This window comes from Mytilus galloprovincialis, chromosome 4, assembly GCF_965363235.1.
Source record: "Mytilus galloprovincialis chromosome 4, xbMytGall1.hap1.1, whole genome shotgun sequence".
NCBI lineage: Eukaryota > Metazoa > Mollusca > Bivalvia > Mytilida > Mytilidae > Mytilus > Mytilus galloprovincialis.
The window spans coordinates 90703819-90726655 of record NC_134841.1 but is presented as its reverse complement, the minus strand read 5'-3'; the positions used below and the strand labels follow the sequence as shown (position 1 = coordinate 90726655).

The 22837-nt window shown below is 32.6% G+C and overlaps 2 protein-coding genes across 3 annotated transcripts; one reads left to right on the top strand and one right to left on the bottom strand.

The window, feature by feature from the left end:
* Positions 1-1185: 1185 nt before the first annotated feature.
* On the bottom strand, positions 1186-7039 carry LOC143073783 (uncharacterized). The gene is made up of 3 exons (XM_076249540.1): positions 6996-7039; positions 5645-5672; positions 1186-2410 (listed from the first exon to the last, which is right to left on the bottom strand). The coding sequence occupies exon 3, from the start codon at positions 2395-2397 to the stop codon at positions 1186-1188; it is 1212 nt and encodes a 403-aa protein (XP_076105655.1). The 5' UTR covers positions 2398-2410; positions 5645-5672; positions 6996-7039.
* A 7423-nt stretch (positions 7040-14462) lies between these two features.
* On the top strand, positions 14463-21520 carry LOC143070835 (uncharacterized). Of its 2 annotated transcripts, XM_076244957.1 has the most exons (5): positions 14463-14545; positions 17935-18000; positions 18242-18367; positions 18401-18808; positions 21384-21520. In XM_076244957.1, the coding sequence occupies exons 2-5, from the start codon at positions 17940-17942 to the stop codon at positions 21392-21394; spliced, it is 606 nt and encodes a 201-aa protein (XP_076101072.1). In that variant the 5' UTR covers positions 14463-14545; positions 17935-17939; the 3' UTR covers positions 21395-21520. The 2 variants fall into 2 exon arrangements, with proteins under 2 accessions (XP_076101072.1, XP_076101071.1); XM_076244956.1 differs by having other exon boundaries at positions 18242-18808.
* The last annotated feature ends 1317 nt before the right edge of the window (positions 21521-22837 follow it).

Sequence of the window (22837 nt, the reverse complement as noted above, 5' to 3'; positions counted from 1 at the left end):
TAATAGGATAAAAATGTAATGCTGTTAGTATATATAAAACAGGCAATAACTCTCGTTACTCCTGGGAAAATTGCCGGGATTTTGCAACCTAAATGGGTAATTTAAAATTAATATTTTTGTTTCGTCGAACTTTTACCTTACGTTCATGGTTCATATGCCAATGTTGGATTTCTTTGAATTGGTCTGTTTTTCAGATACTTTAGGATAGTCAAACTATGTATGGCGTATTTAATAATTGTAGGGTGTACCAATCTGTCCGGCATGTGTCATTTTACCTTGACATCATTTCATGGTTCATTTTTTTCTATGAGGTTTGTTTCTGAGAAAATTTTAGCAATATGCTAACGGAATTCGATGTAAGGAATGATTGTAAAGCCTACATGTCTGTGTGAAAGGGTTTAGTTCGACTTTAATGCATTACATTTATCACTTACATGTTAATTTAAAGTAATGCTTGAAGAAAAAAATCTTTTTTGTATTATCAACATAAATTAAAATGAGAATATTAGAACAGGCGAGAAATATAAGTGTGTCCACTCTTGTTGCTTTTCGGTCAATTCCTGCAAATTGATATATATATATATATATATATATATATATATATATATATATATATATATATATATATATATATATATAGCTATTAAAACCAGGTTAGCGATTCAGGCTCCTATGAGTAAAGTTAGATTACCGGAAATCGTTAAAGTGTGACCTTATCTTGGCCTCAATTTCACAGCCCAATAACAGAGATTCATCGAATGAGCGATTTAGACACCTAGTATATTGTTTAATTATATAACAATTTGTACATTATGGAATGTATTAGGCTGTCGTCATCACGGTCTGTGGCATAACGATAACTGTTTTGTTATATATTTATATGTCTTTATTAAATTGATTGCTGTTTTACTTACAGCGGCAAATAACAAATAATTTTCATAACGATAATATAAGTTTACTTAATTCTTCACTATTGAAAACAGAAATGTGGGTTGGTTAACAATTTTCCAAAATAAACTGATTTCTGATAGAATAATAAAAGTCGATACCCATGAATTCATATATATCTCGAACATTTTCACACGTTGATGAGAAATAAACTAAAATCAATAATCAAAAACCTAGCAAAACACAGCTTTCATAAACACTTTTTTTTCAAAATAGTAAAGGTTTATGATTCGTATCTCAAGGGAGAACAGAAGTAAGCATACAAAATAGTGTTTTTGCGTCCTGTGGTGTTTCCACGACGTTGAAATCATCCAGATTCACATTTGTAATTTGCTGGATGAATTGACAGAACTCTTCTGAACAGCCTCTGGGCAGCATTGGTTTGGTGTACAGCCTAGTAATGTCATCAAAGATACTTTCGTCACATGGTATGTCATAGGAATAGTCGACAGCGTCATAAAGTAGTGGCTGGTTGTACATAACATCCGGGACGCCATAGTTTTGATCAACTTGACGTTGTGACCGAATTCTATGACTATTCCACATATTTTTGAAAATATCTAAATGTTGTTGTATAACTGGCAGGAAACAAAAACGTACACACTCTAGATGAACTGGATTTGTGTTATTGAGCTCTCCGTTATCTATCATGTCTTTAAACATATTTCTCCAGAATGTGGTGAAGTAAGGACACAGAAAACTCCACAGCATCTCAATCCTTTGATTCCCAGTTGATCGCCCCTCAGAAAAACTTCTGTACCCTGACATGTTATCATTGTGAACTGCACGTAACGCTATTTGTATCGACCTTATAATAACGTTCTCCGTACCAGCATCTGACCGAACCAATCGTGGAACACGCTTGGATTGTCTAAGGAATTCTACAAAATTAAGCGCAACATTACGTGGGTTTTTATTCGTATGACTTGCAGTTAGCCAAATGATTTTTCGAGAAAAGCCATCGATTGCTCCATGCACTGATATTCCAAAGGGTTTGAGTTTATCATATCCATCTATGTGAATACAAAAATTTGGTCCTAGATTACAATATCTTCTTCGCACAAGTCGACGTCGAGATCTTGCAACTACACCATCATAATGTATAGCTTTCAGTGCAATTCTCACCGTTTCCTGAGTAGCATTGATGCCACAGCAAGAATTAAGTATTTTCCACATTGCTCTATATCCAATATTAGAGTATCCTTGTTTGTGCAGTTGAATTATCTTTTGAACGATATTAATCAATGGACTCTCTGCACCATATCTTCTCAGTCGAAGTCTTTTCATCATTCTGTAGACTGTCTTAACACTAACAAATTTATTATGAACGAAAAGTAAAAATCCAGCTATTTCTTTAGCCGTATATGAAGAAGTAAAATAATAAGCAACTAACTCATCCGTTGAAGCAGTGTCACCTGGGTAACGCAAAGGATTTACAGTGTCAGCCATTTTATAATATGTTCTGAAAAAAAAAGTAAACGGTTATATACTTCAAAAGCAAAATCGTAACTAAAACATGCTTATAATGAGGCAAGCATGTTGGAGGTCACAGATTGAGAATAAAGCCAGTTTTAAGTTCAACTTTTCATTCTATTTAAATTAGGGGTTCATATTGTATTGTACATTTCATGATGACTTTTTGTTGACGCAACTGCACGTACTTAAATACTTTCGTTATGACCTTGTTAATTTATCAGTTCCTTCTACATTACTATTTTCTGAATATGTTGCAGATCTCGCAAATTCAAAATTTTTTTTGCAGAAAACAAAATATGAGCCAACGAACATGGAAGTTACCTTTTTGGTTTATTTACAAATTCAGCAAACATATCTACATACATCTTACAAACATATAGAAAAAATCCCTGAAGTTTAATACTACCAGTAAATGCAGTTGTAACTAATAAAGGAGAAACAATATCTTGAAAATCTGAATTTTAGATTATCATTCCCAATCCTACTCTGAGCAGCACTTTCATAATTTATTTCACGCTTTCAAAAATTGCCGTGAATTCTTTCAAACAATGCATTTTTGTTAATAAAATAAAAAAATAAGAGATTTCCTCTCTCCAAATTTGATGCAACACATTTAAGATATATGCACTATACACATATATATCTTTATCGTAGTGACCACAGATAAATACCCATATAAAAATATTTTCAAATAATTTGAACTTCGACAATTAAAAAAAAATATAAATGCAAAAAATGATATTTGATTCATATCATATGATTTTAGTATTTTGGTAAACATAAAAATATTGTTTGAACCATTCAAGTATCTGTATTTGCAGTTTTAGGACAAAACGACCAGCACTAAATGCTAGGATTTGAAGTAAGAACATAGGGTTGATACGTTTTAAAAGATAAACTTGTATCAACTGGTGCAAGAAGATATGTGTCTAAAAACGTCATAAAAAACATATTTTTCTACTTGAACCGAGTAGTGGCGTAGTTTTACTTATTTGTTGTCAAAATATGTCTATACACTGTACATATATAAACTTAAAGTTCATACCCTATATATGCGACAATATATAACTTAAAATACAGTCAGCTTCAATTGTCTTTCAATTGAAAGCTGTTGATTTACATACTGAACAGCTTGATCTATGTCAAACTGTGAAAAGAATGAAACATGTAAAAATCTAAGTTGCTCACATGATGATACAATCAAACAAATATCAGTAAACATAAAATAAATTTGGCATGCATCAAAAATGACAAGAAATTTGAAATTTCGAGACAAATCTGCAATGGTTGCAGCAGTAACCTTAGTGAATGAAATATAAAGGTGTCTCAGTTGTGAAGCATGTGACAATATTACTACTTGGTTATCATTTATTGATGTCCCACTTATATCAAGGGTGGTTAAATTTCGCAAGGACATTACAAATGCAAGATTGTTTAGCGGTGTTTCTGCTACATACAATTCTTGAATAGTAGGAGTAAGCTTTAGCATCAATTTGGTAAATCTGTGTGACCCAAAAGTAATATTTTGGTTACTTAGATTGAGACATACAAGCTGATTATTTTTCACGATCATTTCCATCATTGCAATGTCTATAGTATAGGAATCGTCAAATTCTACAATAGTCCACAAGCTTTGCATTTTTCGCACAACATCCTTTAGACCTCTGCATATTTTACAGACTGTATAAAGTAACTCCGACACAGGAATATAACTAAGTACCATTATCACTAATTCTTCAGGAAGGTCTAATAGACTAGCTGAAAATATTAAACAAGTGAATTATTGCAAACACCTATATTTTATAAATGTCATACTTATTTTTTCAAGAATCTAATATACTTTTATTCTATATGTACGAGTGCTCAGGTGAAGACCGAAGAGCGTTGTTTTGTTATATTTGCCATTTTATAAATTAAAACAAAATTAAAATGTATCAATAGCTTCAAAAGTTATAGATATATTTTGACATTTTAACTGAGTTTACAAATGGAAAATATAACATAATAAAACCTCCAATGATGTTGACTTGAGTCTTTTTGTCGCTGTTTTTAAAAGAAGTAGAAGCTAGATATCTGCACTGAAATATATATCAAGCCACTCAGTGACTCACATAAAGTTTCAAGACACTTTATGTTAAAAAACTCCAATGATTGGAGACCATGGTTCAAAGGTAAATTACTCAGAAATGAGTATGCAACATTCACCAATTTTAGATATTGATAAATTAATTATGTATATTTTTCATGTTAATTAATTTTACTAATATTCCACGTTTGATATGGAAACAAGGTATGGGATACCCATAATTGCCACGTTTATTGCAAGCCGTTCACGTCAAAACTCAGTATGTTTAAACCATTTTTCGAAAAATTTACACACTGAGAATTAGAAAGAAAAACACTGAGATGAAATAAACTGAAAAACACATCCTGAGAATTGAAAATTACACAATGAGATTTGTGCGCACTTTTTCTGCGCACAGATCTAATTTGCATATCTAATCTGTATCTATTACAATCTTAAACAACTAGGAGACAGAACTCGCTTTTAATATGTAGCCTGAGTTCATGGCTCAAATTGTTATTTCGATTAAGTTTATGTCATCAGCAGTCCAAGGTCTGTTTAAGTTACGATTAGTAAAGATGTGAAGAATTTCCCTAAATCTCCTGTATCTTTAATTGACATTATTAGGAAACTCGAGAGTTCTAATGCATCTGTATGTATTTAAAACTTTAAAAACAGGTTTAATCCACAATTTTTTACATTATAAAATGCCTGTACCAAGTCAGGAATATGACAGTTGCTCTCCATTCGTTTGATGTGTTTGAGCCATCTCCTTGTTTTTGCCATGTGATAATAAGGACTTTCTCTTTAGAATTGTCCTTGGAATTCGGATTTTTTGTTATTTTACTTTTTACAACTTGCACACAACATGTACATAAATCTCATTGTGTAATTTTTGAAGTCTCAGTGTGTAATTTTCAAAGCTCACTGTGTGTTATTTATATTTTTGTAATCTCAGTGCGTCTTTTTGATATCTCAATGTGTATGTTTTTATTCTTAGTGTGTGTTTTCAGGTTTTTTAATCTGTGGTTTTTTTTAATTCTCAGTGTGTTAATTTTTCGAAAAATGTTTTAAACATAGTTTTGACGAGAACTGCTTGCCATATACGATGATATAACGTTACCACATCTCTGTTCATACACATATTATACTTACAGTAATTGCAAGGGATCTCTAAGCTGACCTGTAAAATACAAGAACAGATCAAAAGATTTAATCACATTATAAAGTGCCATAGTTTGTCAGCTTGGCGTGTGACATCAAATTTCCCTCATTTTTTAAACTAGCTTATAATACAGACATTACAGCAATCGGACTTGAGTATGTACAGGTTCAAACAAAATCTTTTGTTAGCAACCTTGCTAGCTGAAGCGTAAAGTCGTTATTAGCTTATAAGGTTTACCTTTATTACCCTTATTTTGAAGTAGTTTAGTCCAAAAGACGATAAATTGATTAGTCCACTCTCAAATTAGGGTAGTAAAGGTAAACCTAAGAACGATGTTACGCTTCAGCTAGCAAGAAAGGTAATCAAAGTTTTTGATTGAACGTACATAGTCAAATCCGATGGCTGTAATGTTCAACATGATTAGACAGTCATTTATTTATTCCTGGTATGGCGGACTAAAACAGCTTATTTTTAATACGAAGTTAACAATACGTCATGTCAGTATTTATTGTAAAAAAAATATGGAAAATAAGGATAGATCATAGAGGGAAATTTTTGTTTACTAAATTTGAGAATGGAAATTGGGAATGTGCTAAAGAGACAACAACCTGACTAAAGAACAGAAAACAGTTGACAAAATTTGTCGTCTTTGTACTGTTTATTGCACACACAAAAACATTGCGGTAGGGGCTTTGCCCATTGTTAAAGGCCGTACGGTGACCTATAATAGTTGTTAATTTCTGTGTCATTTGGTCTCTTGTGAAGAGTTGTCTCATTGGCAATTACACCACATCTTCTTTTTTATATTAACCGAACAATTATAATTAATCTGCCCCGTCATTTTTTCAGTACTGCACGAGATTTTTTTTCTCGCTGAACACTTCGAAGTAACAAGAGTCACAAGAACAGTCATTGGAACTTTATATAGGGGGAGGGGGTCTATATAGTTCAAATGAACTCGTAGTGACTCAGTATTAAAACATCAAAGGATCTTATTTTGCCGCAACTGTGAATTAAAAAAATCAGAACTCGACTGGCTCTCTCCAACGTAAATTTCGTGACACCCTATGTTAATTTATAGTTAAACCTGATTATTTTATGAGGCGACCATTTTACTTTCACAGCTGGAGAAAAAGGGTTGTGTTTTTTTTTGCATCAAAAACAAAATTCCCCTAACGTGTGTATACTACGGCAGACACGTGGAAAAGCCTTTTTATAGAAGTTTTTTTACAACAATAACTTAATGATTGATTGATTGATTGTTGTTTGTTTAACGCCACATGAGCACAACAAGGCTATATCGCGGCGAGATATCATTTAATAAATTGTTTCTTATCTTACCTCCATTTGCTTGAAATAAAATGCTCAAATGTGATGGCGACCTGATCCTTCCAAAGTCAAAATGAAAATGAACAGGTTAAAATCGTGCCACATTTATCTCGATTTAGCTGTAAACTTTCCCGTTGCTCGCCTTAATTTAAAACAATGTGTTGCTTTATAAAACAATATATCGAAGAAAAAAAGGCAATTTATTATTATTGCATGATATTTTTATTGACTTATAAATTAATCGTAAAATTGTTTCTCGTTTTGATAATTTGTCGCGTTATTTAAAACGATTTATTTTTATGGCGATAAAAAACAAATCGGCTAAATGCCTTGTTAGGCATTTTGTCGAAAAAAATAAATCGCAGTAATAAGAAAAAAAGGCAATTTATTATTATTGCATGATATTTTTATTGACTTATAAATTAATCGTAATTTTTTTTCTCGTTTTGATAATATGTCGCGTTATTTAAAACGATTTATTTTTAAGGCGATAAAAAACAAATCGGCTTAATGCCTTGTTAGGCATTTTGTCGAAAAAAATAAATCGCAGTAATGAGAAATAAAGCAGTTTCCCGCTAAAAGTTATATCGCCTTCATGGATTATAAGTATTAAAACGAGGGTAATATACGCTTCCGTAAATAACGATAAATAAGGCTTCTTCGTTTTAATGATAGCAATACATTGCTCTAAATATGATGCCTTGTTGTTAGATATAGCGAAACTATTGCGATAAATAAGTCGTCTTATTACATAAAGCAAATTCTTGCGATAATTAAGTCTTCTTACTGTTAAATGTAAAAAATCATTGCGCTAAATAAAGTGCCTTGTTGTTAAATATAGCGAAATATTGCGATAAATAAGTCGTCGTATTGCAATATACAAAATATTATCGCGATGATTATCATATATGGTTTAGTTATAAACAATAATACAAGGCAGCTCCAGGCTTCCGTAGTTATCCATTATCAGTCATTTAAAATATTTAAACGGTAATTTTCATTGATTGATTTTCACTTGCTTAACACCAAGCGGCAAATATTTCGTATATATATTCAGTTCGATAACAAATAAAAAAGTAATACATAAGGAAGGTTCTGAAAGGTAGATAGGGATTAAGTGCACGGAAGATCAAACTGCCACTGGAACTTGAAGTATATAGGCAGACTAATGTCATTTATGCCCGAGGAAGAAACTCCCTAGTATTTCGATTGAATTTTATTTTAATAGTTTTTACTTCATTTGGAATCATGTAAATTACCATATAAACGATATTTGGTTCCTCACTTCTATGCTTAGCTTCTGAGGACTTCCTTCGAGTGCGGGATTTTCTCGCTGCCCATTGGTGGCCTTCGACTTGTATCTGCTCTTTGGTCGGGTTGTTGTCTCTTTGACATATTCCCATTTCCATTTTATTTAATTACTTCTGGAGTGATGATATCCTATTGGATGACCACCACAATGACAAGTAGTTTTGAAACAGTCGTCATGCTTATACTGCTGGATTACTGATTGATATAGCGACGTGTAAATACATCTTAAAAGAATTGTGTAGGTTTTTTTCTCTTGTTTTTATAAAGATATTGTATTAAATTTGTGTCGTGTGAGAACAAGAACAATCCGGTTAGCAGGGTTGCACATTCATGGTAATACTATAAACTAAAATTACTAGTATCCTGATTGTGAATATGATTAACATTGATTGCTGTCAAATTATATGTATAAGTAATTTCCTTTCCAAAATAAATGTAAAACCAACACAAAAAAATAAGTGTCGGACAAAAAGAAAAATTGAAGTGTCGGACAAAAACCAACAGACAAAAAAGAGAGAAGTCCGACAAAAAGAAACACACATGTTTAAGGAAAAGGTGTCCGCACAAAAGCACTGTATCAGACGCATATATTACATCTTCCATACAAATTTAATTCTGAAAAAAAGTTGACGACGCTACAGACACATGAAACAGTTCTGTCTATGAGCTTATACTTTCTAGACATGTCACATCCAAATCAAATTATTTATTAATATATCGTATACATGTACACGAGATCTAAGAGTAAATATAGGTTTGAATGAGACTTACTACTACATTGGAATCATGCAGCAGTTCATATAACAAAACAATAATAACTAGTACGCAAACTTGAACTCTAAAATGGGGACTATCATTTACGAAATAATTCCATTTCCTTACCCTCACAATTTCTTTCGATGCAAAAAAAAAAAAACAAAAAAACAAAAAAAAAAAACAAAATAAACAAACAAAACATAAAAAACAAAAAACGAAAAATTGACAATAGTAATATAAAACCCAGAACAATAATATTTACAAATTTGTTCATTGACGTTTAAAGATATTGTATTGGTGATCATAGTTGCTGATTTTAAGGTTTCTTTCATGTAATAACAGTTTCAAAGCAAATTCAAAGACAAAAAACGCTTAAATTTGCCTTAAATTATTTTAAGGAAGCTGGCTTGTCATGTTTTGGATTTTTTGTCAGATTTTCGGAATCCTTTGGTTTTATCCATTTGTTTGCCTTGCAAAAATTTCCCCGGTGACCCCCATTTTTCTTTTTGTAAATCTTTTACATGTATAATGATAAGTCATCTGTTAAAGTCTGATCAAGTTTTAATAACTTTTTAACAGTTTTTGAGAGCTTCAACTTGTCAATGATAAAGCTATGAAAAGTCAAGAGAGAATATTTTCCCGCCAAAATTTTAATGGCTAATATCTCGAAAACAAGCACGGTGACCTATATATATTTTTTTGCTCTTTGGACTCCTTTATTAATCCCCTTTCAATATAAACTAGTGTTTTGAAAAGTTAATTACTTTGAAACTGAGAAGCAAACACCCTTAAGGTCTGTAACTCCTAAATCAATATAAATTTTTTGCAGTAAAATTGGCCGGCTATTTCGAAAAATTGTAGATCGTGTATATTGACCGTTTTTTTCACGGGAGTTTTTTTGACAATCTAACATGATAGTTTTCTGGTTAAAAATCAAAAATCAAAACACTAACTCTTATGGCCAAGGCTCTGTGTTGAAGACCGTACTTTGACCTATAATGGTTTACTTTAAATTTAAAACTTGCGACTGGATGGAGAGTTGTTTCATTGGTACTCATACCACATCTTCTTTTATCTATATATAATTGAATTCTCATGGATTTTGTATTGCTTTGGGGTTTATCTCATTGGCGAAAAGGTCGTTTTCATATATTTATCAAAAATTGGGTGATGTAGAGTTTGAAAGTTAAGGTACAGACCATTCAACTTTTGTGTTATGTGGAAAATAGGGGGAAATAATACGAAGTACTAGTAGTTAAGTTACATACAGCATACGTATTTCCTTGTTCCTGACTATTATTACATATATTATTAGAGCCGAGACAGATAATCCATGTCCCCAACAAAAGATGTAAGATCAGGTGCAAACGTATTCATTGTGAAGAAATAAAAAGATGTGGTTTGATTGTCAATGGTACAAATATCTACCAAAGACCACAAGACAAGGCTGTTAACATTCGTTTATTGTCAGCAAGTACTGGCCATATACCAGCCTATCCATTTCTGTTCTTTCTTTTTATGTGTATGTGTGTGTTTGTGTGTGTGTGTTTGTATGTGTGTGTATATATGTTAGCTGCCCTTTTATGTGTATGTGTGTGTATATATATGTTAGCTGCCCTTTTATGTGTATGTGGTATATATATGTTAGCTGCCCTTTTATGTGTATGTGTGTGTATATATATATGTTAGCTGCCCTTTTATGTGTATGTGTGTGTATATATGTTAGCTGCCCTTTTATGTGTATGTGTGTATATATGTTAGCTGCCCTTTTATGTGTATGTGTGTGTATATATGTTAGCTGCCCTTTTATGTGTATGTGTGTATATATGTTAGCTGCCCTTTTAGGTTTGCTTGTTATGTTAGTGTTATTCATTGACGTATTTATATCATGTCTACATTTCAACTGAATAAAGCCAAAAGTTTCCTTGTGCGGGTAGATATATCTATTTGAAAATCTGAGCATCACACATCGCACAAAATCATGCGTTTGCAGAATTTGTTAAAGGAAAATAGTTATCAAAAGACTGTCATTGGCGAGTTTCGGGCATAATCGGTTGATCCCATAGGTACTTGGGACATGACCAATAATTTCAGCCCTCTTCTTTTTTTGACTAAAAGCCGTCAAATATTTGATATAGGGATGTTATCAGTGACCTCTAGGAATTGATAGTAAATAGACTAAGTAAATAAATGTCATTTTTAGACTGTTTGTGTAAACATTTCACAGGAAAACGCAAAAATAATTGAACTGATTTTTTTTTGTTGTTGAAAAAACGGGAGAGCTATAATGAATGGTCCTGTCTCCTAGTATCCATGGTTGATCATGACACTATGTTATATTTTCGAATCATTTAATAATTTGCAAACGGATATGCGTTGTGAGTGTTGAATAAGGGATTGATAATCGATTTGATGGATTTAGGTAATTGCGTATTTCTCCCCTTATATCAATAACGTTAATGTAAGGAGTAAAACAAATACATTGTACATGTAAAACAAAAGACAAAAGCGCAGTTACCTTCACCTGGTCTATATAACGAGCAGTGAGGTCACTTTTACTATCAGTTTTATACAAATTATGCTTGACATGATAATTGAACTTGTCAGCCGCCCGCAATGAGCAAAATATAAATTGTAGTTAATGACATTTCCTGATTAACAAGTAAAAATGGCGTTAAAATGATTGATTACTTAATTTGTTCGGTTATTTACCTCTGAAAGAATAACAAAAAAACACGACAAAAGTCTCTGATTTCCAAATATTTGACAAAGAATGTCAAAGGACACACCGCAAAGTTAAGTGTGTGGTGTATGGTGATTGAAATTACTAAATTGGGACTAGTTCTTCTGTCTGCTTCTCCTCGTAAACTCAATATAAGTATTAAATGAAATATTCTCAGAATCTTCGGCATATATGGCATTGAACGGTTATCGACCTGAATATTTTTTGTTTTTACAAATAAGATTTCTAATGTTTATGTGGTAGCAGGATATCTTTGTTCGCAGTTTACATTAGAAATATCTATGGTCATGTCTATTAAGTGTTGTTTATACAGCCACAGAACAACAACAATGAATAATAAGGTTTACTATCGGTCGACCATGGGTAGATTTGCCAAGATTATTTTGAAGGCCTATTGTTATAACTTTCTAGGTCCTAAAATTTCACAAAACTAGAGGCTCTGAAGAGCCGGTTTGGCTCACCTTTATATATGTCCATATTAAACAAAGGACACAAATGGATTCATGACAAAATGTGTTTTGGTGATGGTGATGTGTTTGTAGATCTTACTTTACTGAAAATTCTTGCTGCTCAAAATTATAATGAACTATAATGAACTTAGCCCAGCGGTTACAGTGAAAAATATTTTGGTCGTGTTGACTTATTTCAGGTCTTACTTTTGCTGTACATTATTTCTGTTAACAGTTTATCTCTATCTTTCACGATATTCAAGATAATTACCAACAGCTGCAAAATTTTCGTAAAATTGCCAATTCAGGGGCAGCAACCCAACAACGGGTTGCCTGAATGGTCTGAACATTGTAGGGTAGATAGATCTATACCTATCTATGAACAATTGTATCCTGTCAGATTTGCTCTTAATGCTTTAGTTTCAGAGATATGAGCCAAAAGCTACCCTATGCACTATTTTTAGCCATGTCGGCCATCATTGTTCGCAGTCGGGGTCATCGGCCACAACTGGATACCCTCATAATGATTGTGGACAAGTTTGGTTAAATATGTCTTAGTAGTTTCAGAGGAGAAGATTTTGTAAAAGATTACAAAAATTTAAGAAAAATTGTAAAATGCTGACTATAAAGGGCGATAACTCCTAAAGAAGTCTACTGACCATTTTGGTCATGTTGACTTATTTGTAGATCCTTCTTTGCTGAACATTATTGCTGTTTACAGTTTATCATTATCTATAATAATATTCAGGATATTAAACAAAAACAGCAAAATTTCCTTAAAAGTACCAATTCAGGGCAGCAACCTAACAACGGATTGTCCGATTCATATAAAAATTTCAGGGCAGATAGAACTTGACCTGATAAACAATGTTATTTCTTGGCAGATTTGCTCTAAATGCTTTGGTTTAAGTTTGCGTTGCAACAAAACATCAACTGTTCCCTCAATTGAAGTTTTGTTAGGGACCTTTTGTGCACAGCGTTTTATAAGGGACCTTTTGTGCACAGCGAGAACGGCTTTCCTCCCTTTTTCAGCGTCGGATATAATGTTCCACTTTGACGTAGCTTCGAATTCATATGTAGCCAGCACAGCCAAACGTATGCCTCATTGATTTACAGTATTCCAGAAATAATAATGCTGGCCTCATCAAGTTTGAAAACAGGAAATTTTGCCAAAGAGAAAATGCAAATAAATTTTCTGTAGGAAAACATTGTGAAACATGTAGAAATTATTATTTTTAAATATCAAATATCAAAGCGGACCTAGACATACTAGTTAAAAAAAAATGGTCCGACCTCCCCTCCTCGAATATGTATATAAAAAGGGTGCTCTCCTAATCTTTGAAAGTATATCCATAAAAAGTCTAGTAAGTAATATCATTTTTGAGGATTATGAAGGATCAACTTGGCGTGTGTCTCGTTATGGTCATTATTTCGAATTATTCTTAAAGCTTGTTAAATTTCTCAAATATATGAACTAAATACTAAAAGATATATGAAGTCTAAATCCATTTTTATTGTTATTAATTTCCCATTTCATAATTAATTACTTAATAACAATTGAACTACAGTTATAGTCAATGATGAGTCTTATGTAGGCAAAACGGGCGTCAGGCGTACTAAATTATAATCCTGGTACCTTTGATAACTATATATATATCCAATTTAAAATTTCATCTTGTTTTCATATGATTTTATTAGATATAGAATAAATAATTGACACTTGTGTTATTGTTCTAATATATTTTTTCATCTTTTAAGTTATTGCTACCATTTAGTTGTCATAATTTATATTTACTTCTGTAAAATGATTTAATGAAGATATCTTTTGCTTTTGTGTGTCTGTAAATCCACTTTTACATTCATGTTTTAACTTTTAAATTGCTTTACTAAGACTTTTATTAATATTTACATTTCATTATTAAAACGCATTAAAATAAAATGTTGATAATGAAATTGAAAGGTTAGTCATTCCACAGTTTTGGTATGTTAAAATAAGCTTGTTTATAGCAGTGTCATCCATCTAATTGATCTACCTAGTTATCCATTCAAAAAAATAATTCTATCGATCTTTTGTTTGTTCATAATTTGAACTATTCATCCTTAGTTTTTGCAAAAAGTCATAGTACAAGCTTGTCTTAACATGACAGTTTACTTCCAAAAACACAACAATTGGACACGAGTGTGGCTTGTGTCAAAATTGACAGCAAGTACCAACTTTATATCATGCTATATAAAGACAACGTTCACCGGTTTTGAAACAGTAATCTTCCATTCCAGAATTGGTCAATAGCTTGCCGGTACATGTAAGTACAATATATTTTCAATATGTAAGAATATTTAAAAGTACTAGTATTAATTGCATTCTATGCAACCTGTGAAAGTGGCAAAAGTCGATGTTCAAATCTTATATTTCTATTCAGAATATGCACATCAAGGCAACAAAAACTGAGAGATTCGCATGAACTCAAAAAGGAGTCAGTAATTTGGTCTGAACCGTTTTGGAGTTTTTAATTCATAGATTCCTATCATTTCAATACTCCCACAAGTGTCTCTGTGTCGTAATAACTGCACTTGTCATCGGTCTCTTTGTAAAAGGTAAAATCACAAAATACTGAACTCCGAGGAAAATTTAAAACGGAAAGTCCTTAATCAAATGGCAAAATCAAAAGCTCAAACACATCAAACGAATGGACAACTGTCATATTCCTTACTTGGTACATACCCTTTCAAGTAAACCCCTACTAGCCCTCCACGTTCCTATACGAATTCTGGGAGACAAACAATACACCAGACTCCAGCTGAATGACACAAAAAAGTGCATTTTCCCTTTAGTTTCATGCTACTGGAATTTTCCGAAATATGCATACGTTTGCTGTGTAGATCAATGCAGAAATGCCATAAGGGGTATACAACATTTCCCATTTTTATAACTTCAATCTTATTAAATATTCTATCCTGCCAACTATTTTTTCAAGCAACAGGTATACAAAATCAAATGTTCGTGTGCTAATTTGCATTTACAGTTTATCAATATCGCCTCCTGGTATCATATTTTTGGAAAGATAAGAACTTGTTCTAAATCTTTACTAAGGCACTGGCCTCCCTAACAACACGACTACTGTTACTAAATGTATTCACACTGAAATATAGTTCCCTATAGTTTTCATGTATGTGCACATAATACACATATGAACTGAAAAAAATAATATATATTTTTGGAGCAGTTCATCCAAGAATGTATGTAACTAAGGTGTATTGATGTGCAGGCTTTTTATGCCCCACCTACGATAGAAGAGGGGCATTATGTTTTCTGGTCTGTTCGTCCGTCCGTCTGTGGTTCCGTTCGTCCGTCAAGGTTAAAGTTTTTGGTCAAGGTAGTTTTTGATGAAGCTGAAGTCCAATCAACTTGAAACTTAGTACACTTGTTGCTTATGAGATGATCTTTCTAATTTTTAAGCCAAATTAGACTTTTGACCCCAATTTCACGGTTCACTGAACATAGAAAATGAAAGTGGGAGTTTCAGGTTAGAGTTTTTGGTCAAGGTAGTTTTTGATGAAGCTGAAGTCCAATCAACTTGAAACTTAGTACACTTGTTGCTTATGATATGATCTTTCTAATTTTAATGCCAAATTAGATAATTACCCAATTTCACGGTCCATGGAACACGGAAAAGGATAGTGCGAGTGGGGCATCCGTGTACTTTGGACACATTCTTGTTTTTATAACATTTTGATTAGGTAATTGGGTATTGATACAATACTATAATAATTGACAACTGTCAGTATCACCAAACAATCAGAGAAAAGGTGGACCTTTAATTGCAATGCCCCACTATACAACTTCAATATACAAATATTTGACCTCATAATTGAATACACAAATGTATATATTAGATGTTTAATATATATAAGGATGATAGATTTATTTATTGCCTATTACTTTTGATCTACAATACATAAAGTGATTCTGTAAATTATGTCTGAAAGATAAATGATCAATGGATTAACAAGATATCTTTAAAAAAAAATGAAATATGAATATAAATATGAATATATAAAATCTATTCAAGTAAGGCCTGTTATTAACTTGATAAATTTCCAAAAATCATCTGTAATTAATCAACAATTTGGATTAGTTCCCTTATTTTTTTTTTATCATCAGGAATTGGCTTGAAACAGTCTTAAAATTTTAAAACTTCTAATTAAAACAAAGCATTGTTTATTAATTTTTTCCCATCAATCATCATGTCTATTTTATAGTCATTTGAATTTTTATTAGAAGTGAATATATATTTTTGCAATCAAGAAAGAATCCAAATTTAAAAGATAGGTTTTTTTAAAATTTGTTTACGTTGAAAAAGTACATTTTCAATGCCCTGTTTTGAGAAATACTTTAAAAATTGATCAAAAGGCACTCTACAACTTTTAATCTTCAATATCATATAACCTATGTTTCAACTTTAAATATGTTGTTTTGGGGCATTTTGTACATATTTAGTTTATTTTTGTTGACACTTTAAAGTTCTTAGCTGTTGGTCTAGATTTTATGTCTTACAATGATAGTTGGAAGCATTTAATAGAAGAATTTTGGTTTGCAATTGTTTGTTTTTTTGAAACATGCTCAGAATAGGCAACATTATTCGGATAAGATATAAACTGCAGTTTAAATAAAATTGTGCAAATTAAGAGACCCATTTTATTTAATTAAATGGAAACATTTTATTCGCATACTGGAAAATTTTCTGCAAAAGTGCTTTATTAATGTTCATTTTCCCTCACCATACCTTAATATGAAATTTTTCAAACTACTCTTCTAATCTTTCCATGAGTGATTTCCATCCCTTTGATTGTTTTTAGTGACCGGTTATAAATCATTCCTTGCGTCACAGTGTATTTTTTATCATCTTCGTTGACGGTTTTTTAAAAGTCAAAGAATGCGATTTGGAGTAATAACTACTAGGCAATTGAGTTTGAGGAATTACAGGCTGTTTTTTTTTTTTTTTTTGTTAGATAATTCATTTTCAAATTCGCTTTGTCAAACTGAAAAAAAGCAATGCTATAACTACTCATGAATGAAGAAGAATGCTAACAATATTCTTCAAATCTACACATGGAAATTTTACTAACGTAAATATCACATGAATTTAGTTTCATTTGAAACTGTTGCGAAATTCATGCGAATTTCACACCAAACGAGCTTATACTTGAAATTCATGTGAACTTATTTCAAATGAGTTTCACGTAAATAGGAGTTTTATCATGAGAAATTCACGTTGATTTTCATAACGAATCATCGTCATTGACTCCTTTTTTACCTTTAGATCACCTTTAACGGTTTGGTGTGCTCATATAAAAACAATCGTGCGCTAACAATCATTTGGTGCGTATTTGGTTGTTTTGAACAGTGTGTTCTACCTATGAGCTGTCTATTTATATGAGCTAGAAAAAAAGAGTATATGGTGTATCCATGACAAAAAAATCAGTACATGGTGTACATGCACGTACAGCAGAACACACAAACTCTATCCAGACATAAAGTTGATGATTTAAAATAGATTAGTTTATCCTCATGTATATAAAAAGTGTATTACATTATTTCAATAGTATAAATGTTAATTTCACTTAAACAGTAAATAGTTTTTTTTGTAACCATGTGATCTTTTATCATGATTTAAACAATTCTATTTTTCAGATAAAATGAAGTGTATTCTGCTAATTCTGTCTCTAGCCATAGTGCTAATCAATGGAACAACCTGGAGTGAGTCAAATACTGTACCTATAATATAATATGTTTCAATCTTAAATTTTCTAGTCGTCAAGACCTCGTTTCTCAATTATTTTTCAGTTTTATGTTAAAAGTTTTTTAGTGGATAGTACTGAACATATTTTGAGAAAGCTAAATTTGAATACCACTGAAACTTTGTGATATTATTTTTTTATATATACACAGGACTTGAATATGAGGACAAGGCCTAATTATTGAATATTTTTCATTATAGGATCTAGAGGAGGAGGTTGGAGAGGAGGGATGATTGGAATTGGTGGTATTGGTGGTGTAGGACGAATTGGCGGAGGTGGCATTTATGGTGGAGGTATATATGGTGGCCGCGGAATATACGGAGGAGGTATATATGGTGGCCGCGGAATATACGGAGGAGGTATATATGGTGGCCGCGGAATTTATGGTGGTGGCGGAATCTATGGCGGTCGCGGTATGTATGGCGGTGGAGGTATCTATGGTGGTCGCGGAATTTATGGTGGAGGTATATATGGCGATGATAACATCTATGACAGTGGAATGTACGGCGGTGGAATAGGCGGTGGAATGTACGGCGGCGGAATTTATGGTGGTGGAATAGGCGGTGGTATGTACGGCAGAGGTATGTACGATCCATATAGTAGTTATGGAATGGGTAGTGGATACAGAGGTTACGGTCAGCAAGGATATGGTAGCGGTGGATATTACCCAGGTGGATCTAGTGGATACGGCGGATACGGTCAAGGAAGAGGATATTGGCCAGGTGGATCCGGAGGTCATGGTCAATATGGTAAATATGGAAAAAAGAGTAAGTAGAATTAAAAACAACATATAATGGTAGTCTCTGTTTGATGAATATGAAAAATAATAAGATGTGGTATGATTGCAAATGAGACAACTCTGCACAACAGACCAAATGCTATAGACATTTTAATATAACTTTAGGTCACCACACGGCCTTCAACAATGAGCATTGTCAGCATATTGAAAGTAACTGTTCTTTCATGATGCCGATTAAAATTTCGTCGTAGGGTGGATAAAATTTCATAAACACAGTCAGTATGCATTGATATGTAATGTAATTTAAAAAAAAACTTATATTAACCCACCAAACAGAGAGAGAAAACAAACGAACGAAAAAAAATTATCAGTGCAATATTCACAGTGAAATTCGTACAACGATTTACCGGAAATACCAGCTAGCGTATAGGATCGTAAAATATGAATGTTTTTACTTCTTACTCTTACTAGCCATAGGTCTTAGTTTAAGATAGTTCTATAGTTATATGTAAATGGTTTCTTTTACTCGTCTTAGGTCTTAGTTTAAGATGGTTCTATAGAAACTGAGTGAATAGATAATAGTTTCCAAATATTATATCGTGATTAACCCTTTAATTGGCATTAATTTAGGTGATTTTTCGGTTTTAACATATATATATATATATGTATCTTACATTCATTTGTAGGATCCTTTACTATAGATAATTTAGCTGATCTGTAACAATAACATCTTCATGCCTTATATATCATGTACTTCAGTACGCCACTAGATTAAAACTGACGTGGAAAGGTAACACACGGCCAGCGAAAGCTCTTTATTTTGAGAGCCCAGGTGATCGTGTGGTCTAGCGGGACGGCTGCAGTGCAGGCGATTTGGTGTCACGATATCACAGTAGCATGGGTTCGAATCCCGGCGAGGGAAGAACCAAAAATTTGCGAAAGCAAATTTACAGATCTAACATTGTTGGGTTGATGTTTAGACGAGTTGTATATACATTATGTACACAGCCATGTATCACCATCATTGATGGCGATCCGATGGATACATCTGTTGTAGGGTTGTCACTGACTCAGACGTACTTATAAATATAATTATTTTCTGTGACTGTATCTTACATTCATTTGTAGGATCCTTTACTATAGATAATTTAGCTGATCTGTAACAATAACATCTTCATGCCTTATATATCATGTACTGCAGTACGCCGCTAGATTAAAACTGACGTGGAAAGGTAACACACGGCTAGCGAAAGCTCTTTATTTTGAGAGCCCAGGTGGTCGTGTGGTCTAGCGGGAACTGCAGCCGATTTGGTGTCACGATATCACAGTAGCATGGGTTCGAATCCCGGCGAGGGAAGAACCAAAAATTTGCGAAAGCAAATTTACAGATCTAACATTGTTGGGTTGATGTTTAGACGAGTTGTATATATATATATATATATATATATATATATATATATATATATAGCAAAAGTAAATAAACACGGTGTACAGAATGTATATAATAATATTTTTAAATTTGCAAACTACATTTCACATCAAATAATAACAGTTCGTTAAAATAATGTCACTAGCGCTTTCATGCCTTCTGGCAATCTTCAGGCGACGTTTTAACAATGTCCTTGACGACACTGCCGTTGGTAACGTTTATTACGTTACAATAACGATAAGGGGAGATAAATCAAACGTGTTTAAGTAGATCCGTTTAATTTTGGCTGAAAGTCCTTTATAAAGTGTGCTTCCTTTGCCAGTCTTTTATATTTGTTCGATTCGTTCATTTTATAGAACGGATATACGGTAAATTTTCCACTACTGCACGTTTCGAAATGTTCGCTCACATCTTGCATTCGTGTGGATGGATCTCGTATCTGTTGTCTGTGAACACGAACTCTTTGACAAATTGAGTTACCAGTCTGTCCGATGTACCATTCCTTGCAAGTGCTGCATACAATACAGTAAATAAGGTTTACCGTTTTGCAATTCATGTCTGCATTTGGAATAATGGTTTGGCCGTTTTTCAATGTTATTTGCGGGCCGGTTGCCATGTATTCACAAAGACCACATCTAGGGTCATTACATTTTGAAACGTTGTATTGTATTCCATTTGGGTCATAAAACTTAGCCCTTGTTAAAATCTTTTTAAGATTTAAAGGCTGTCTTTTACTTTTCAGGAATTTTTCTGTAGGGAAAAGCTTTTTTAATTTTTTCGTTTTTTGTAAAACTGGCAAATTTGCTTTTATGACGTTGAATATGTCAGGATTGTACGGGTTATGAGTGCTAACAAACGGGATAAGTTCTGTATTACTCTCTTTGCGTGCTGTGGACCTGAGTTCCGTCATTGGTATAGCTTTTGCCTTTTCTATTCCCTTTTCTATTAGTGGGTTTGGATAGTTTTGTTCTTTCAAAAACACCTTCAGTTCATTCAAACGTAATTCCTTCGTGAAATCATCACTCACAATTGTACATACACGTCGTGCTAGACAAAACGGGATGTTTCTTTTCGTATGTGAAGGATGGCATGAATGAAATATATATATATATTTATGTAAACTTGAAGTTTTATGATATTAAAAATTAATTGGATTTGCCATTTGTTTTTACAGGGTCTTACTGAGATCAAAGCATACCAAAGAAGAACAATAGGCGCCTTTAATCCGAATTCCAACATATGAAGAACAATGTAAACTTTCATTTCATTCATGTTTTTAACAAATTTAGTTGATTACAATGTATCTTAAGCATAACAATTCTGTGTTTATTTTCTATTCCAACATGCATTATTCATGATGTGCAGCATCGAACTTCAGAAATCCAATTGACTAAAAAAACCACTATGGGTGAAAAGTATCAAGTATCAAGTAAAAGGGAAAAGTTGTAATGACTAAACAAGCAATTGTAACACGAGTTAGTTTGGATCGATCTGATATCTAATAAGAAAAAAAATGTCTCGTCTGTGTGGTATTCATTGGTTTTGAAGTCATTATTTTAATAGATGTAAGAAGATGTGGTATGAGTGCCAATGAACCAACTCTCTATCCAATTCAAAATTTGTAAATGTGAGCCATTACAGTGTTGAAGTACGGTCCTCAACACGGAGCCTTGGCTCACACCGAACAGCAAGCTTTAAAGGGCCCCCAAAAATGACTAGTGTAAAACCAAACGGGAAAACTAATAGTCTAATCTATATGTATATAAAAAATGAGAAACGTTAAAGACCAGAAACACTTTTTATATATATTTACACAATGGCAATTACAAGGGAGTGTAGATAGTATTTTATTTTACGGTAGCTGCACTTTACAGCAAACAAACAAGAAACAAGCAACAGAGATATCTATGGGTCAACAAAGATCTTCAACAATAGAAAAGTCTTAAACCCTTATTCAAAGCTTGACCTTATATTTACAGTACAATTTAGGAATTGGATATTATATACAATGCCAAGGTGACGAAATATTCGGATCTCGGATGCTAAAAATTATCAATAGGCCTTTTATTAAATGAATAAAGCAGAAACTAAAAATATCTGATATGAACTCAAGCCTCCTTACAGAACAAAAAACATAACGAGTTATAAGGTTTAATGATAACTAGTATGGAACGCTAGAGATGACATGTCTTATGTGGTAATCTTGATATTTTTCATTATTTGATGTGGTCATGTTATTAGGAAATGTGGTTTTAATACTACTTTATGTTTATGTGTCTTAACGTAATGTAGTTGTTACATTACATGATGCGGTTTTGTTATTTCGTAATGATTATTTGCAAATTCCTTGTAAATGGCTTTAAAATTACGTAATGGTGTTTCCAAATTTGACGTTTTACACTACATGATGTTTTCGTTCCAGTATTTGATGTTGTTCTTTCATTCTTTGATTTGGTTATCACTTTCCTTTATGAGGTTAAACAAAGTGACTATTTGAGAAAAAACTATATATCGTTCTCTTTTTAAAACAGACTTGTATAGATAGATAAAGCATGTACAGACAAACAGGTTTTTAAAATTTTTTTTTTACGAATAAATGGACGTTTTTACAGTCAACATTACACTTTT

Bases quoted from the DNA above. Each gene is read 5' to 3' on its own strand.
- LOC143073783 (XM_076249540.1), bottom strand. From the start codon at position 2,397: ATGGCTGACACTGTAAATCCTTTGCGTTACCCAGGTGACACTGCTTCA.
- LOC143070835 (XM_076244956.1), top strand. From the start codon at position 17,940: ATGAAGTGTATTCTGCTAATTCTGTCTCTAGCCATAGTGCTAATCAAT. The intron at 18,001-18,241 runs GTGAGTCAAATA...TTTTCATTATAG, and splicing joins AATCAATGGAACAACCTGGA to GATCTAGAGGAGGAGGTTGG.